This window comes from Ostrinia nubilalis, chromosome 28 (genome assembly GCF_963855985.1).
Source record: "Ostrinia nubilalis chromosome 28, ilOstNubi1.1, whole genome shotgun sequence".
In the NCBI taxonomy this organism is placed as follows: Eukaryota; Metazoa; Arthropoda; class Insecta; order Lepidoptera; family Crambidae; genus Ostrinia; species Ostrinia nubilalis.
Genome location: NC_087115.1, coordinates 5,012,810 through 5,030,786, shown reverse-complemented (window position 1 = coordinate 5,030,786; position 17,977 = coordinate 5,012,810). Strand labels below are relative to the sequence as shown.

Below are 17,977 nucleotides of genomic sequence, written 5' to 3'. Positions count from 1 at the left end.
GCCATGGTATATGCACTGGCTTCCGCCTTCATGGCATTAATATCTGCTCTGGCTTCCCCTTCCATGAAATCAGATTCACTATCCCATCCATCCTCCTGCTCCACAGTATTATAATCAGGTAAATTGGCTTCTTGATCGGCAATAGAACCAGTAGCCATGGCATATGCACTGGCTTCCGCCATCATGGCAACGATATCTGCTCTGGCTTCCCGCTTCATGAAATCAGATTCACTATACGATCCATCCTCCTGCTCCACAGTAATAGAGTAAGGTAAATTGGCTTCTTGATCGGCAATGGAACCAGTAGCCATAGCATATGCACTGGCTTCCGCCATCATGGCAACGATATCTGCTCTGGCTTCCCGCTTCATGAATTCAGAATTACTATACGATCCATCCTTCTGCTCCACAGTATTATAATCAGGTAAATTGGCTTCTTGATCGGCAATAGAACCAGTAGCCATGGCATATGCACTGGCTTCCGTCATCATGGCATCGATATCTGCTCTGGCTTCCCCCTCCATGAAATCAAATTCACTATCCGATCCATCCTCCTGCTCCACGATATCAGAATCAGCTAAATTGGCTTCTTGCTTCACGGGAATGGAACCAGTAACAGTGGCTTTTGGCTCCATGGTAGTGAGATCAGTATCTGAGCTAGTTTCTTGCTTGACACTATTTGAATCAGTAGCTGAATTAGCTTCCCCCTCCATTGCAACTGCATCAGTATTTACATTGATTGCTACAGAATCGGCGACAGCGCTTGATTTTTCCTTGGCTTCTGGTTTCATAGCAATTTCAAAATGGATGACAGTAAACACTGGGACGACGCGGCCGGCGTGCAATATGCAACAGTTAGCTGCGAGCGAAGTCTAGGGACTGACATGCGCGGGAGAAATCATGCGTGGGGTGATACGCGGGGAGACACCCAAACTCCCCCTCCCCTTGCGAAATCTAGGGCACCTCTAAAAGCTGTATTGATTTATTATGACTTGCGCGATACGCGCTTTCAGGTGATATCCCCCCACCCCCTATCCTTGTTATACCAAAATAATAACAAAATATATTATCATAAACGTGATATGACAAAATCATGTCCCGTAAATATGGAAAAAATATTTAAGACGAAGATTCTGATAGAATCAATAAGTATTTTTGTAAGAAAGACAAAAAGTTAACCATCTACACACAATATAGAAAACAATTGCTCACCTGGGTCATCCAAAGAACACAAATGCACAAACTGAACCGAAAAAACTTTCATAATGTAAAATTAATAATGAAAGTCGTGCGAAAGGTCGGTGCGGCCAACCACGTCATAGTACACTCTCCAGTAAGAATACGCGGAGAACGCGATGAAAAGCATTATGTAGAAGCAATGGTCGCGGCCGACGCGCAAGTTGAATTGGAAATCCATGATGGCTGACGGTCTAGGATGACACACTAGTTTCTGTTGTCTAAGACACCAGTTGCGCTTCGAACGTGTGATGCCTCCGGCGCGGGGAGAGCGTTTGCGTTTTCCCAGATCCCTTTCCCCCCTCCCTCTCGTCTCGAATCTAGAGCGTTCTATGTACAGTCGGCGTCGGACTAAATTGTGGGAAAAGAGCACCTATTGCAAAGGAATAAAGATTGCTGTGCGGTAGTCTGTACACGATAAATCGATACAGGTAGATTTATGACCTGCGCTCAACGCTCGACTGCGTCCCTCTCACCACCCCCTGAAAATCTAGGGTCCCTGGCAAGTACCTATTACGTAATAATATGCAATTTGAAAATGCAGAAATAAAACGGATTCTAGAAAAAACAATGATACACAGAAAAATAAAAAAAAACAGCGATGTATAAAGTCTGGACGAAAATTTCTTAAAAAACGCAAGTTAAAGTCCCATTTTTGCAATTAGTTCTATTTAAAAAAAAACATAATATTATTTGAAATAAATAAATAATTATATTCTATACTACTTACCTATTTACTGCGTTGAGTGTCGAATTTAGTGTCTAATAGGCATGTCAGGACAATCACAAACCAACGAAATGCGGGAGTTCACTCTATATATTGTTGGTTTTTTTGGTGGTGCTGGTTTAATCTCATCCCCATTCTGACGCTGAACATGTTCCCAAAGCAGGTCGACCAGCCCATTCTGGACATATTCCCAAAGCTGGACGACCATCCATTTTAATGGTGTAATCTGTTTAAAAAAACATAGTCTATGAGGTGGTTTCCGAGTAAACGATGATAGATTTGGTTAATTAATAAATCTTATTTTTTTCCCAAAAGGTCCAAAAACAATTGACTATTCAGTAAAAAAAGAAGTCGGGCAAATACAGGTAATATTTCAAAATTACCTATCCGCGTATCGCGTTAAAACCTCTTTAAGTTAATTCAATTATGCAACGCGAATGTTTTAAATTAATTATTTTTAATAATTAAAAATCATACTTTTTAACAGAACTAACACTATTTTTTGCTACCAAAAAGCCTTGCCTTATTTGATTATTCATCATAGATAAATATTTAGCTCACAAAATTCGCTGTTGCATAAACAAGCAAAATCTAAACACCTCAAATGAAAAAGTATTTATACTTTTATTTTTGCAAATAGGCTTTATACACGTCCCAGTATTAACCCTACCACTGCTTCGGGACAATAAATGGGCCAGTGCTGAGAAGAAGCAGCAAGAAACTCAGTCGCTATTGTGTTAGTAAGACTAGCTTAATACTATTTCTTTTTCTGCTTAGCGCGAAGGTAAACTGGTAAAGAATTCTGGCATATTCGCCTTATGTACCATTTTTTGTCATTAAAAATTAAATAAATATTTTACTAAAATACAATTCACATTTCAATCTATCATCAAAATACTCAGAAACCACTTACCACATATGTGTTTGTGATATACCACAAGACCTGATAGAAGCACCATGTCAATTCTAGTCCACCAAGCCACCAGTACCCCATAAATGTGGCGAGGAGTTTTACAAACATGAAAAACTGGTCACGGTTCATTTTGCAAACTAAATAAATGAATACAAGTCGCAACAACACAACAGCAAGATGGCTGTAATAAAACTGTCGGGAACGAAAACATTCCCCCATCTCCCCCCTATCCGCTCATCTAGGGTTTGCTCGGGTTAGGGTTGCCAGGTATCCGGGGCCTTGTCCGACCAAGTATTCTCTTGTCCGGCTTGTCCGGCTTTTTATATGTGGTTGCCACGCTAGTCGCAAGTCGAGGCATAGAAAAAATCACACATGGGCGAAGATGATAATTGAATCTTCTTCTTGTCGTGTCGACAACAAACCTACACAGCGTCGGCCCAAAACTCCGCCACAAGAATGGCGTTGTCAGTAGCCTTCATTAAATCTTCCTGCATGCAGTTGTTTGGGCACACAGGGAACGACAGCATGTGTTTCGTCGACTGAGGAACAAAACCACACCTGCACTACAAGTTTGAGTCATCCAAGAAGTTGAATTTATGTAAATACGTCTTAGTACTCGAGCTAGATACTAATTGTCCGGCTTTTACGGTAAAATGTCCGGCCAAATTGAACACCGAGTCCGGCTTGTGTTTTTGGACCTGGCAACCCTAGTACCTGTATCGATTATAAAATATTGGGGCATGCGCTTTGATCGTCCCCCGGCCCCCCTCTATCTGTCTTGCCTATGCCAGCGGTACTCAAAAAGATCGACCATCATCCCACTGCCTCTATCTGTTTATGCCAGCGGTTCTCAAAGGCTGGACCCCAAATTAAAAAAAAAAAGCGTCACCCTTACAGGGGGCAACTGGGAACTCCCCCCCCCCCCCCCCACACAGTGAATTTACATCAAACGTCTTCACAAGTGACTGCGTAAAAAAGTGACATTAAATGCATGACGCATTGTACAGCGCCCCTAGCGGAAACTTTCAAGAACTAAAATCTTCATTTTTTTTTTAACTCGCTCGTTCGTTTGGTGTAAACTCACACTAAGCCCTCTGAACGCGATAGTCAAACACTACAGGTTTCCATACGATATTCGTAAATTGTAAGTCTGTTTATTGATAGTTGGGGACGCTGGGAATTTTTGTGAACAAATTCCCAGACGCCCCCCTGGTGGCAAAAGATGTGATGTCGGTGTGTATTACAGGAAAATGAGTGGGAAGTGGAAAGATCCTTGCCGATCTATTAATAGCATACTCGAGAAGCTTTATTGATTTTATGTCGAGACGGATATTATGGACGGCACGTGTACAAAAAAGGAAAACCAACACGGTTATTATCACAAAGTAAGAGTAGTGATTATCTACTAATAAAGTGGGTCATAGACGTAGTGCACTTAGAGCACCTGCCCGAACAGCACCCAGATGCAGGAGCTATTTTTGAAAGTATTCTCGATAGTCCCAAAAAGCAACTATAAGAAAAGGTTTAAAAGGCCTATGTTCACCAATGGCCATCCTGTGGCTGAATTGATGATGATAATAATAAGAAAAGATCTTAAATCTGCACTGTTTTAAAACATAAAACAAACTTAAGTCATAAAAAAGTGAAGGCTTTGTCCCACAGTTCCTTTCCACTTAAGGCGAATGACGGAGCACCGGGGTCTTTTTAGTGGGTATATGGCCTTGTCCTTCTGACATGGTGAGCCCCAAATAACCTACCCTATCCCCGTAGGGTAGGTATGCAATTCAATGCATTTTTCCCCGAAAAAAAAAAGGTGCAGACCACCGACTTAGTTGGCCGATAGCTGGGCTCGATTTTAATTGAAGAATCAGCCGATACCAAATCGGCGTAATGTGCGCACTTTCATACATCTCCATACTGATTAACAGACCGATCCAACTATCGGCCAACTAAAAGTCGGTGGTCTGCGCCTAGGCTTACGTGTGTTTATACTGAAAATTAAATATCTTTATTGCTACTACTATGACGTTTTATTTATGACTTACTTGGGGTAGTCCAACACCGGGAACCGCACCTTCAACCGTTTTATTGTATTAATAATAAAAGTATTGAAACCGGCGATTGACATGTAAGTCAACGTGAGAATAACCAGAAAAATCAAGCACAAAACGTTGAAGAAGTCTATGATTTTATGCAATCTGGGCGGGTGAACACGAAGCGCTGTTAGCAGCATTAATTTATGTGCGACACCCTTGACGTAATAATCGTACGGGTCACACTGTACGTAAACTGCGATATTTAATACTTTGATATCGGACTGCATTGCAAGTTAATATCTTTAAAATTCATCTAGAAACGTGCGACAAGACTCGTGAAGCAATGGCGTTCGAAACTGAACTAGAGCACATGCGCGGGCTTGACAGAATTTGAGGGGGGAGGAAGGGGATGGGGAATTTTCATCCCCTTACCCCTCGCGAAATTGAGCATCGATCTTGAGCTACCTGATCAGTAAACAACCTCTCCCCTTTCCCCCCTAGCAGTGAAATTGTTTCGATTGCGCCTCTCTAAGGCCGAGTTGCACCACCTTGTTTTAACCGTAAAAATAACAATAACCGGTGCTTTTTGTATGGAGTTTGACAGATTTTTGACGTCTGTCAAAGTTAAAACAAGATGGTGCAACCCAGCCTTACTCTATCAATCCTAGTTTTGCTATCTAGGGTTTCTTAGGGCACACTTTTATGTAAACATTTTTGTTTTTATTTGATGTTGTGTGTGTGTGTCAATATAAAATGGATTATCGTATTCACAAACGACGCCAGCTTATGTGAAGCAGCAAATCGAAGCTCTGTGATTGGTTCGTGTGTGACCCTTGTGCGTCCACGTGCACTGTGAGACCTCATAGTAAAGTTTGTGAATACGGGCATAAATCCGTACCGCGCGGGAATAACTTGACATGTCATTTTTGCGTACTTTTCAGGGGAGCGATTTTAAAGTTTAGAGTTCTCTGGTAAATCGGAATTAATGATAATTGATATTTTTATGATTGAAATAAGCTAATTTGATGCATATGTTTCGATTGGCGTGAGAATTTGATTAAATTATCTTCTTAATCTATTAAAAAAAAGACTTGTCAAGTTGTGTACCGACGACTTGTCAAGTTATTCACCAAAGAAAAACAAATATTTAGGGTGTAAAAATTGGATTTAAGTTAATTATTTTGAATGAAGTTTAAGTAAAAAAACAAAACATAAAAATAGAACATATTTTTATCACTTTTGCAATGAAATAGTAACAAATTTATTAGAAAAATCAAATATAATCGCAGATTATGATCGCTTTTGATCAGATAATTGTACGTTTACTTAAAATTAAAAAAAAAGACAAATAAAAGAACAAAAGCCATGCTTCATAACAAGCACAATTAATTTTTATTATTTTAAGCTTACCATTAAGCTTAAAATAATTAAAATTAACTGGATGTATTTTTGCGTAAGGTCGAAACGCCCTTTCGCGTCCACCATCCAGTTCACGATCAAATGACGGATCACTCTAGAACGAAAGCTATTGCTATGATTCCCTGAATGTATGACAGGTAAACCCACATTAAAAAAATCTTATAGCATGCTACCTTTTTGCCAAAAATAAATCCCACGTGAGCAGGTGCGCGTTTCAAGGAAAGTTTTTAATATATTTAGGTCTAGTTTGGGATTTACCGCAGTCTCTAAGCCTTAACCATGAACCATACAATACGGGTAATGATATCGGTGATTGTACTTTATTAAATGACACTTAAAATAAGGTGGATGCGAATTTACTACAATGCAATTTCCACTTTGCGTCAGAAGTGATCGCGGTCTGGTCTAACTGGGTCTAAGATATTAAAATATACAAAACAATGCATGTTTTATATCATTTAAAACGTTATTTACATGACGTATCGAACACAAAGGTTTTTTTCAGTACTTAGGCCTTTTCCTGGACGCTAATACACGCTCCAAATGTAGCTTACCCTTGTGATAGCCAATTTGCGTCCACATTATCACGACTACTTTCTAAATACAGACGTTGTAAATAATATTAAAAAGCAAACTGTGCCTAGAGAAGAGACCATATTGCAAATTGGGCCATACTATTGAAATTTCAAAAAATGAAATAAACTAAAATATGTATGTTTATAATTATTAAGTGTGATACCTAAATATTTTGAATACCAATTAGTAAGATTTTATTTATATTTTTTTATTTCCATGCTGTTATTAATTATAAGTGATTTTGAATGCATTTTTTCTATATTTTATTAATATTACAAAGATAATATTAAAACTTCTAATGGTTTAGAGCAAGTTTAATACTATACTTATAAAGACTACAAAGGAGCATAATGACAACATTTTTTCGTTGAAAATGATTACGAAAAATTGTATATTATTTTTATTCCTCAAATCTACCAACTCACTAAATGGACGAGATCTGGCGTATCGACCCTACTTACTTTTACCTCATCATTATTCCTAAATAATGTCATTGAAGTCAAATAGACTATAAAATTTATCCGGAACTTAAAATTGACCTAAAAGTCTATTATTAGATTTTTTACTTAAATTCTGTTGTCAAACGAAATATTAGTCTGTTATGAAAAAACATTACGCACCATTGAAGCCATTAAACGGAATAATAATAAATAAATAAATAAATAAAAAGTATTTATTTCGGATAACAGGGATCCATAATGTTAGTAAAAACTTAGGCTATGTTAGTATCTTATTTCTAAAACAGACTTCGTCCTGCTGAGCATGTGTAATAATAAAATAATAAATAATGAAAAAAAAAACATAAGTAGATAGTACCTACCTATTGACTAAACTTATCCTTCTACTTTCAACTTGCTATTTAAACGTTAATTTAGTTTTAAACTATTGAAAATAGTAATAAAAGTAATAATTAACGCTTAAATATATTAAAAAAATATTTTCAGGGGTTGGTTATTAAAAAATATTTAAAGAAGCTCGAAATCCTGACAATGTTATATTTTAACAACTGCTAATGACACATATAAAAATATGATTATACGAAGGTAATAGCTGGATAATTCCAAATATCCAAACTCTTGACAGCGTGCATAACTAGACAACTGCACATAATCATGGATGTATTTAGTACTCAGAGGGTATCATAACTTGATAACTGTTTTTGTCAAATTAAAAACGAAAATCCATAAATGTATAAGTCGAGATATTAATAAATACATGTTCTGACATACATTGACAAATCGAAATATAAATGTTTATACGAATAATATTAATTGGATATATCTTTATGTCAAATATTTATTGCCTAAATTGAAGATATTTACTTATGAACAAGAGCTGTATTTCAAATATTTTTGGGTATTTCGAGTTGAGTTTTTTATACCAGTAGGGTATAAGGTAGAGGAAGCGTTTAAGCTAATAAAAAAAAAAAGTGCAGGTCGAGATGTCAAGTTATTCCCGCGCGGTACGGAAATTATCTATGTATCTAGTCGACATTTAAAATTAAAGGTGCTGTTTTAATACCTGACATGAAGGATGTAGAAAGAATGCCATTTTGGCGTATGACTTGTGAATTTTTAATAGGGCTCTCATTGAATGCTCAGTGAGACAGTGATATTCAACATGAATGATGTTTTAAATAAACTTGAAAAAATCGAACTGCCTAAGGCGGGAATCGAGCTACTTACTCAGATGGAAGAGCCCGACAAGCGTTAAGTCGTGGGTTCGATTCCCGCCTTAGGCAGTTCGATTTTTTTCTAGTTGTTTATATAAAATTTAGTTTGAGAAGCGACTCTAATCGCTAAGAAATTGTAATAACTGAATGAATAATTCAAAACTTAAAATTAAGTTCAGTAGGAAAATCGGGGAGCCAATAAGTAAGACCATTCTAAATGATAATTTTATGTAATTAACACAATTCTACAAAACAATTTTACTAACCCGCCATACAGGAATGGTATCCTTTTACAAATAAAAACATAATTCAATGTTATCATGGTAAATTAGACTTCTACTTGGACAAAATAAAAACTAATTTTAAATGTAATCATGCCGATTACACTACGCTATCACGGCTTCTTCGATGAAATTGTTGAACATCGCATTTAGCAGTTTAATGAAATCAACTTTGAGTCTTGCGGTCTACAAATAAAAAAACATATTGGTTAAAAATGTATTCAATTTTAATTTAAAATATGTATTTCATTTTACGACAGGGTTTGTTGGATGCGCGCCACGATATTATCGGCGTTTTATCGATTTTATTTATTCTGCTAACCAACCAGTGAAGGTCAAGTTGGACCCGCAACGAAATTAATCAGAAGAACATAGGAGGAGTTCGAAGTTAAGGTTCGACTTCCCTCCAGTGCAGAGCAGTTGGTCAGCCACATGTTTCTCCATTTGTCCGTGGCGTATCCCGTGGCATTTGATTCTAACATGGTTCGCATTCTAACCACCATGATTGGCATAATATTCAATCGTGGCGCGTATCCTAAGCACCCTGTTTAAAGCTGGTTTTCTATATTCAATCCTAATCCAAATCTGTTCCGTCAGCTGTATGTTTTTGGTTAAAATATCTGCGGTTTTCGATGTTTTTTACATTTTAATCTATACTAATATTATAAAAGCGAAGGTAACAAATAAGAGTAAGAAAATAAAAAATATGACTAATATGAGTCTAATATTTTCTAATTATCTGTCTGATAGACAAATAATTGAATTTTTTTCATCTAGCCTATTAAAGGATGATGGGCACAAATGTATGGAAAGTGGTACCCGCTCCAATAGCCATAACCAATATATATTTTAAAAGGCCTTTAGATGTAGGAAAATGTCTGCTATGGGGCCAGTTCTAATTCACGTTTTGAAAGCAGTAATTCCACTAAGTATTATAATGAAAGTATAACACAATCATCCATGTATACGAGTATGTATTATGACTACAATCTATTAATATAACTAAAAGAAGCATTGAAAAGGAAAGGATTATACGTACGATGAACTACCCAAGCTATTAGCCCTTTATTCGCTTTCATCATCATCATCATGATCATTTTAGCCATAGGACGTCCAGTTGAACATAGGCCTCCCCCAATGATTTCCACAGTGGCCGGTTGGTGGCGGCCTGCATCCAGCGCCTTCTTGCTACCTTTATGAGGTCGTCGGTCCATCTTGTGGGTGGACTTATTGGGTCTTGTGGGTTTATTCGCTTTAGCAACTCATAATAAAACCATTAAGAAGTAATAAAACTCTAAATCCTTTATTAATAAAAGTTACACCCTAGTTAACTCTGGCTTAAATTGTTATTTGGTATGGAAATGTCATTTTAATCCAAGGTTCTCCCTAGGTGTAACTTTTTATTAATAAGGGGGTAGTACTTCTTTAAATAAAAATATTTATTTCACAATTATCCCCATCAATAAATATAGAGTTAAGGAAGAATACTGGAGCAGTAAACGCTTCCTGCCTCGCATAACCTAAGTACCATACGATGGACACGTATGATACTTCTTCTTCTTCTTCCTTGGTCCCTCACTGATGAGGATCGCGACCACAATGTTCCTCCACAGACTGCGGTCATAAGCTGTGTGGACCGCACGATGCAAACTCCCGCCCACCGTCTTCCTCACCGCGTCCGACCATCTCGTCGATGCCCTGCCCCGAGCGCGTCCCGCTTCATACTGTATGATACTTAGGTTAGGTACACAAAAAGTATCTTTATCTTCGAACGCAACCAGATTTGAGGCTGGTGGCCATAGTAAATGTTGTTCGTCTTGGTAAGACCTTTCAAATGACACTACAAACATAACTATTGGAGCCGGGTACCATTCTGCAATAAAATATGTATATCTTCGTACACAACCAGATCTGAGGATGGTGGTCATAGTAAAAGTTGTTCATCTTGGTAAGACCTTTCAAACGATACTAGACACATATCTATTGGAGCCGGGTACCATTTTGCCCATTGTCCTTTGACAATTGAAATCCGGATTTGGACAAAGATTCAATATGGGAAACGGGCTTCAGTAAATAAAATAACATCTTCTTACCAACAACATAGTAGTGTCGCGAAAAAAAGCAGTCAAATTGCACAAAATCATTGAGAAATGGCCGCTTACAGACGCGAGGATATGCTCGCACACAGCGCACATGTTGATTTCGATAGGTTCGGACGCAATATGGCCGCCGGAGTGCCGTGATAAGGGGGGTGGGAGGTAAGGGGATGCGAGGTATCCACCTCCCCCTTCGATGGTTTGGAATCTCCATTGATTTATGACCTGCGCGCTATTTCGACTCTGTTGGCACGAGTTATTGTTTTAAGTTTTACATACGCCCGTATTCACAAACAATACTATGAGGTCTCACAGTGCGCGTGGACGCATAGGGTGACACACGAACCAATCACAGAGCTCTATTCAACGCTGTGCAATCGATTTTCTGCTTCACTTAAGCAAGCATAGTTGGTGTTAGTCTCGATGTTTAACTTGCATTTTTGTTTTTATTTTGGTTTGAAATGTTTACTGCACCCTACCAAGGGTTTTTACAATGCTATGCTATGGAAGAGCGGCTTCCTCTGACACAGGTTATGTACTTAATAGAGGAAGTCCACACCTAATTTGTAACCCTAAGATTGCAGCGAATTAATGTTTTATTTATTTAAAAATGGTCGAGTTGGGAATGCAATGAAATAAACAAAGAAGTTATATGTATAAACAAATAGGGACAATTAAAAATATTGCATGGTAGTAGTTAGGGTAAGATAGTTACGCGATTCATATTAATGTGAATAAAAATTAAACCATTAACAAATATGTATTACGAAATACATAATTTTTATTTGGCGCCATATTTTTAGAAACGAATGTCAATTGGCATGCCTATGTCAAGTGAGTGCGATGTTATTGCTTATTGGCTCCCCGTTTTATTTATAATTTAACAATGTATAAAAGGACATTGAGTAAGAAAAAGTTTGACCTAACTAATAAATCATAACGTAGGATTCAGAATTTCAAGTTTTTAAAAGAGGGTTATAAAAGGTTACTAAAGGGTATTAAAATAAGTATACACAAAAATGTGCTTTATTGTTTTACACAAGATAAAACAAAAACAAGAAATACGAATATACTTACCAAGAAATAAGTTTGGGCGCATTAGAAAATTCAAAACTGAAAGTTTCCGAAAAAATTTTCTAATTTGGGAAAAGTAAGCCGTTCTCTACAGATTTTTCAGCTAATGAGCGCAAATATCATATGACACTGTCAAAATTGGACCAGACGAATCTGTTAGGGCAGTTAGTAAAGATTCATTCAGTCTAAGTTCTAAAATAATGCTTTCCACTGCTAGACATACCTTCTGATTCGATTACAACAGAGTAAGGAATAAAATTGGGGCAGAAAAGTTCTCGAGTGGCAACCACGGGTCGAAAGACGTAGCGTGGGCAGGCCTCCTACTAGGTGGACCGACAATCTGGTGAAGGTATGAAGAATCTGGAAACAGGCGGCGCAGGACCAGTCGTTATGGAAAGCCTTGGGGGAGAGGCCTTTGTCCAGCAGTGGACGTCATTTGGCTGAAACGAAGGATTTTTTTATGTGACAGGAGGCAAACGAGCAGACGGATCATTTGTCAAGTGATTACCGTCGCCCATAGACACCCGCAGACCCAGGGGCGTTACAGGTGCGTTGCCGCCTTTAAGGTGAAGATACGCTCTCTTCTTGAAAGCTTGCAGGTCGTATCCGTCCGGAAACACCGCAGACGACAGTCCATTCCACAGTTTGGTTGTACGGGGCAGGAAGTGTCTATAGACAGGTCTGTGAGCACGTAGAATTTTGTCCAATGACCCCAAGCTACCCATCCTTATCGCTCGCGCGTAATTACGTTGCTGTCGCGCTCGCACACTCACTGCGGGCGACCGTCGCACAGTCGCGACAGCAATATAATTACGCGCGAGCGCTAAGGATGGGTAGCTTGGGATCATTGGATAAAATTCTACGTGCTCACTCACAGACCGGGCTTTAAAGAAACGTACTAAATAGTAAAATAAAATAAAAGAACTTACTTGTAGGGGATCGTACGATGCATAGCTCTTCAAACTTGGGTAGATATGGTTCCTTGCCGATCTCGCTGCTGCAGTAGGCAGCCATCTGCAGCAAAAATGTACTTTATTAACATCTAAATATGAGGCATATTCGTTCGGATTCAATAATTAGGTTCTGTAGCATTGGTTTAAAGATGGCTTGTACTTTGAAGCAAGACATAGCTTATCTTCCGTCGCAGAGAAAATGAGGTTCAAAAGAAAAAAAAAAAAAAAATTATTTATTTATTGTTAAAGATTTACCAACAACATAACAACCGACTTACATGCATCGTTACATTATTAGAAAGCTAGAATCTAAAAGATATTGTGGCAATAAACTCGCAGGCAGTCTGGTATTTAATATGAAATGAATAATTTGGCATAGCATTAAGACCTATTGATTCTTTAATTAATTTTTTTTATAGCATATTTCGCTTTGCTCTAAAACTATATTGGCGATAAATGACATGATTACTAAGGACGTTTTTAAGCTTAAGTTAGGAAGTACAGGATGAGTGATTATAATAAAAAACGTGGGAAAGGAAAAACAGCTTGGCTTCGTAATATGTTCGATTCTCGCGTAACGAAAATTAAAATATTAGTTTCATATTTTACAAGCATTCATATGAAGTCAGAATCATTTCGAGTGTTATTTATTTGGTTCTAATCTACTTAACTATGCTATCTTATGAACCAAAAATGTTAAGAATGTTTGCATGCCTCTCACACAAAACGAAATCCCTGCACGAGTAACAGAGCCGGATAGATCGAAACTACGTGACCAGCGTTCTAACGCTCTCCTACAGTAACTAGCCTGGAATACACGGGGCATTTACTACCCTCCTTACAACTATATAACCTTAATAAAAACTAAGATATTTTTCAAATGTTCGCATCCCTCTCACGCAAAACGAAATGCCGGTACGAGTGACAGAGCCAGATAGATCGAAACTACGTGACCAGCGTTAGAGTAACGCGGAATATACGGGCCATTTGCGACCCTCCTTTAAAACTATAAAACTTATTTACCAAATGAACTACGAGTATGCTGTTTCAAACGTTTGTATTCTTCTCACACAAAGCGAAATGCTAACGAGTGACAGAGCGAGAAAGATCGAAACTACGTGACTGGGGTTAGAAAATATACAGGCTCGTACTACCCTCCCTTAAACTATAAAACTTGGTAAGCCATCTTTTGGGGCACGGCCCCGCCTTTTTTATTTCTTATGCACGCCCACAGAGGGTGGGGTCGCATAATGCAGGGTTAAGATAAGAACCCATGGGTTAACCACCTGTTGTGCGGCGAATTAACGATCTCAGGAATCTTATGGGAATAAGCTTAGAGGCGTAAATGGTTGAGAATCGATGCCCGTTTCTAAATTGAGATTTTAGCTTGAAAATGCTAATACAGTGTGAGTCACGATAAAGTGTACATATGAATTAAGATGCAACTAGACCTATTTTTATCGACAAAAAAGAGGTCAATATTTTTTTTGAGATTTTATTATTCTCTATCGTATGACATTTGTAAAACCAACAATCGCATGTCTCTATCCCTGTCACAACATTACTATATGCCATACAAAATCTATGGGAGACTCCCATAGATTTTTCAGTTTTAAATAGTAAGTCAATTTATTGATTGGTGGTGTCAACACGTCTATTGGAATAAGCCTTGTTGTCAACTTTTTAGCCACTAGGTGTCATGAATGGAGAGAAGTTTCATGATGTTGAAAACATTAGATTTCACTGAATGGAATTGAAATATAGACCAAAACTAAAAATCCGGTGGTTATTTTTGAAATTCATCAAGAAATGAAAAAATCTGCTTGGTTTTGTTGCTACCACCAACAAAACCACCTTTTTTTAAGTACATACGCTCAAGTCCTAATTGAAAAATAAAATCTTTGTCTATGCCCCCATGAATTAATACCACACTGATAATGTATAGCTATAGGATAGCCTCAGAAATGGGAGATCCCTAAATGAACTAATGTCGCTGACATAGCTCGACGGATTAGCAAGCTAAAGTGGCAATGGGCAGGGCACATAGTACGCAGAACTGACGGCCGATGGGGCAGCAAGGTTCTGGAGTGGAGGCCGCGAACCGGAAAACGCAGCGTGGGACGTCCACCCACACGGTGGACCGACGACATCATAAAGGTGGCAGGGAGGGGCTGGACGCAGGCCGCTACCAATCGATCAACGTGGAAAGCATTGGGGGACACCTATGTTCAGCAGTGGACGTCCTATGGCTGAAATGATGATGATGTCAAACCGCCTGCCTCAGAACCAGAGATTCGATTCCCAATGGAGGTAGAAAATATTTTTACGTCCAACTGCCGGATCACAACAATGGTTATAACATTGTTGTTAGGGAAAGACTGACGATGCTTGCTTAAGTGAAGCAGCAAATTGAACGCATAGCGTTAAATAGAGATCTGTGATTGGTTCATGTGTCACTCTGTGCGTCCACGTGCACTGTGAGACCTCATAGTAATGTTTTTTAATACGGGCGTTAGTTAAGGTGGTGGTAGTTAACCAGGCAAATGAAGAAGCCCTACCACCAACAAAACCAAGCAGATTTTCTCAAGTCGCATGAAGTCCTAATCTATACTAATAATATTATAAATGCGAAAGTAACTCTGTCTGTCTGTCTGGCTTTCACGCCTAAACCACTGAACCGATTTTGATGAAATTTGGCATAGAGATAGTTTGAGTCCCGGGAAAGGACATAGGATAGTTTTTATCTCGGTTTTTGAAACAGGGACCCGCGCGATAAAGTTTTTCTGTGACAAATTTCCACGCGGGCGAAGCCGCGGGCGGAAAACTAGTTGAAATATAAAATCTTTGTCTATGCCCCCAGGGATTAATCATCATCATCATCATCATCATCATCATCATCATCATTTCAGCCATAGGACGTCCACTGCTGAACATAGGCCTCCCCTAATGTTGTCCACGTTGATCGATTGGTAGCAGCCTGCATCCAGCGCTTCCCTGCTACCTTTACGATGTCGTCAGTCAGGGATTAATACCACACGGATAATGTATAGCTATAAGATAGCCTCGTTGGTCAAGCTCAAAGTTAAGGCTACTAAAGCGCAGGTCATTGGGAGAGCGCGGGAAATATCGATTGCATGTAACTGCAGAAGGGTGAGGCGGCCATTTTGATTTGCATTGACGATATGTACCGGTGATTTGTAATGCGCAATTGTTATTCATTAATCTAATACATAAGTACTTAGCAGAGGAGCTATAAAGGCTATAAGGGCGTAAATCGAAATACGTCTTTATTACAAATGGAATAAGGTTGTGTTGTCAACTTTTTGGCCACTTTGGGTATCACCAATTATTTGACGCTGACTGTACTAAGAAACTCGACTTTCTTATGGCAGCCTAATTTTGCGTGATCCTACATTACTAGTTCTCGCTCACGCGGTAGTATCCTGGTTTCGCAAACCCCCATAGCGCAAAAAACGGTACCTGGAAAAACGGGATGTCTCCGTAGGAGAGCCCTTACTCAATACAAAAGTGAAACGCCACCAGTTTGGCGGTCATCGCTGGGAAGCGATTTCTTCCAGAAAACTCGCGGAGAGGATTTTACCTACTGTTAATTGTGAAAAATCTAAAACGTTAAATAACGGTGTCGTTATAGCCAATGAGCTGCTGTCACAGTGACATTGACGTAAATGTCAATGTCACACTAGAAACGTTAATAACGTCGCACATTTATCAACCCGGAAAGGGATCGTAAACGTATACTCGAGGCGGTCAGTATTCTTTGTATGGAACTCCATGCCTCGCCTCGCAATTGATAGCGCGCGAAAGGCGATACGTTGCTGATAAGTCTGCTATGACCTTTAGTATGATTGCAAAAGGCTCCCTTTTGAAAAAAAATCATCCCTCAAATATTCACAATTTCAATAAGATATACCGAAAACATCTTTCAAAGAGTGCGACAATATTTTACTCTTCAAGCAAGCACATCAACTTAATAAGACCCGCAAATACAATTTTCGTTTCCAACAGGAAAAAAATCAACACACACATTAACAAGCAATAAATACACACAGAGAAGCTATAAATAGAAAAGGGTAGGGGATCGATTGTAAGGATTAGTACACACTAGAGGTCGAAATATCGCGACGCGAGTCGCGCGATAGGCAACGGCAATGAGTAATGCCTCCAGACATTTGTCAAGATGTTTGCGAAGATGCCCAAAAAACCAAGTTACACTACCTTAACTTTAACCGTAAACTTTAATCATACCCGGTGTTTTATGGACTTCAACTGACTTTTGACATAAAATTGTCGAATAATAATGTCAAAAATCGTTCAAGCATTCTGTTGTGTTACATTCCATTCATCCATTCAACGAAATATTGTCCATTATAAACTTCAAAAATATTAGGAAACCGCGATGAAAAGTCAAGCCATGAATGCATAAGAGTTAAAACTTTTCAAAAATAATTGTACAAAGATGTACACAATCTTGACACATGTCTGTGTGTGTATTATGATTAATCCCACCCCTGCAACACCTGTGTAGCCAGGATCTACAGCTTGACCGCCAAAAACCCAACCAGTGAAGGCCAAGTCAGTCCCGGTGGAAAGTTAAACAATCATTGGACCCGCAACGAAATAAATCAGAAGAAACTGTGACTTCACAGCTAAGCGTCCACTTTATTGATTCTTATGAATATCAGGCATAAATAGGGCGGCAACAAAGATTCCAAAAATAACCTCCTATTCCATGGCAACAAGGAAATCTCCAAAGAAATTCTTACACGAGTAACTTTCCTTCCTTAATAGAATGTTGCTTCCATAGCAACAGATATTATTTGAAATATGTAACTTAATTCCTTCAAATATATTAGACCCCTTCTTCATAAACACTTAAATAGTCCCAAAGAATTATTTTAACTAAAACACAGATGATCAAAGCAGAATAATTGAAATAAAAGTTACAATAAGCTCTATTATTATTTATTTTTAAA

At 38.5% G+C, this 17,977-nt stretch overlaps 2 protein-coding genes and 1 long non-coding RNA gene across 4 annotated transcripts in view; all 3 read right to left on the bottom strand.

Moving 5' to 3' along the window:
• LOC135085267 (uncharacterized) overlaps positions 1–17,977 on the bottom strand; it is a 198,835-nt gene that overhangs the window by 103,361 nt on the left and 77,497 nt on the right. The gene's annotated exons all lie outside the window — the stretch shown is intronic.
• Positions 8,791–11,066, bottom strand: LOC135085260 (uncharacterized). The gene is made up of 2 exons (XR_010260049.1): positions 10,954–11,066; positions 8,791–9,046 (listed from the first exon to the last, which is right to left on the bottom strand). It is a non-coding gene; the product is annotated as an uncharacterized LOC135085260 (long non-coding RNA).
• The window catches only part of LOC135085217 (uncharacterized), a 49,704-nt gene continuing 42,915 nt past the window's right edge, over positions 11,189–17,977 (bottom strand). Inside the window, exons 19-20 of the mRNA XM_063979973.1 lie at positions 12,960–13,044; positions 11,189–11,199 (exon numbers count right to left, since the gene is read on the bottom strand). Coding sequence (XP_063836043.1) covers positions 11,189–11,199; positions 12,960–13,044 — 96 coding nt within the window. The remainder of the gene's footprint in view (positions 11,200–12,959; positions 13,045–17,977) is intronic.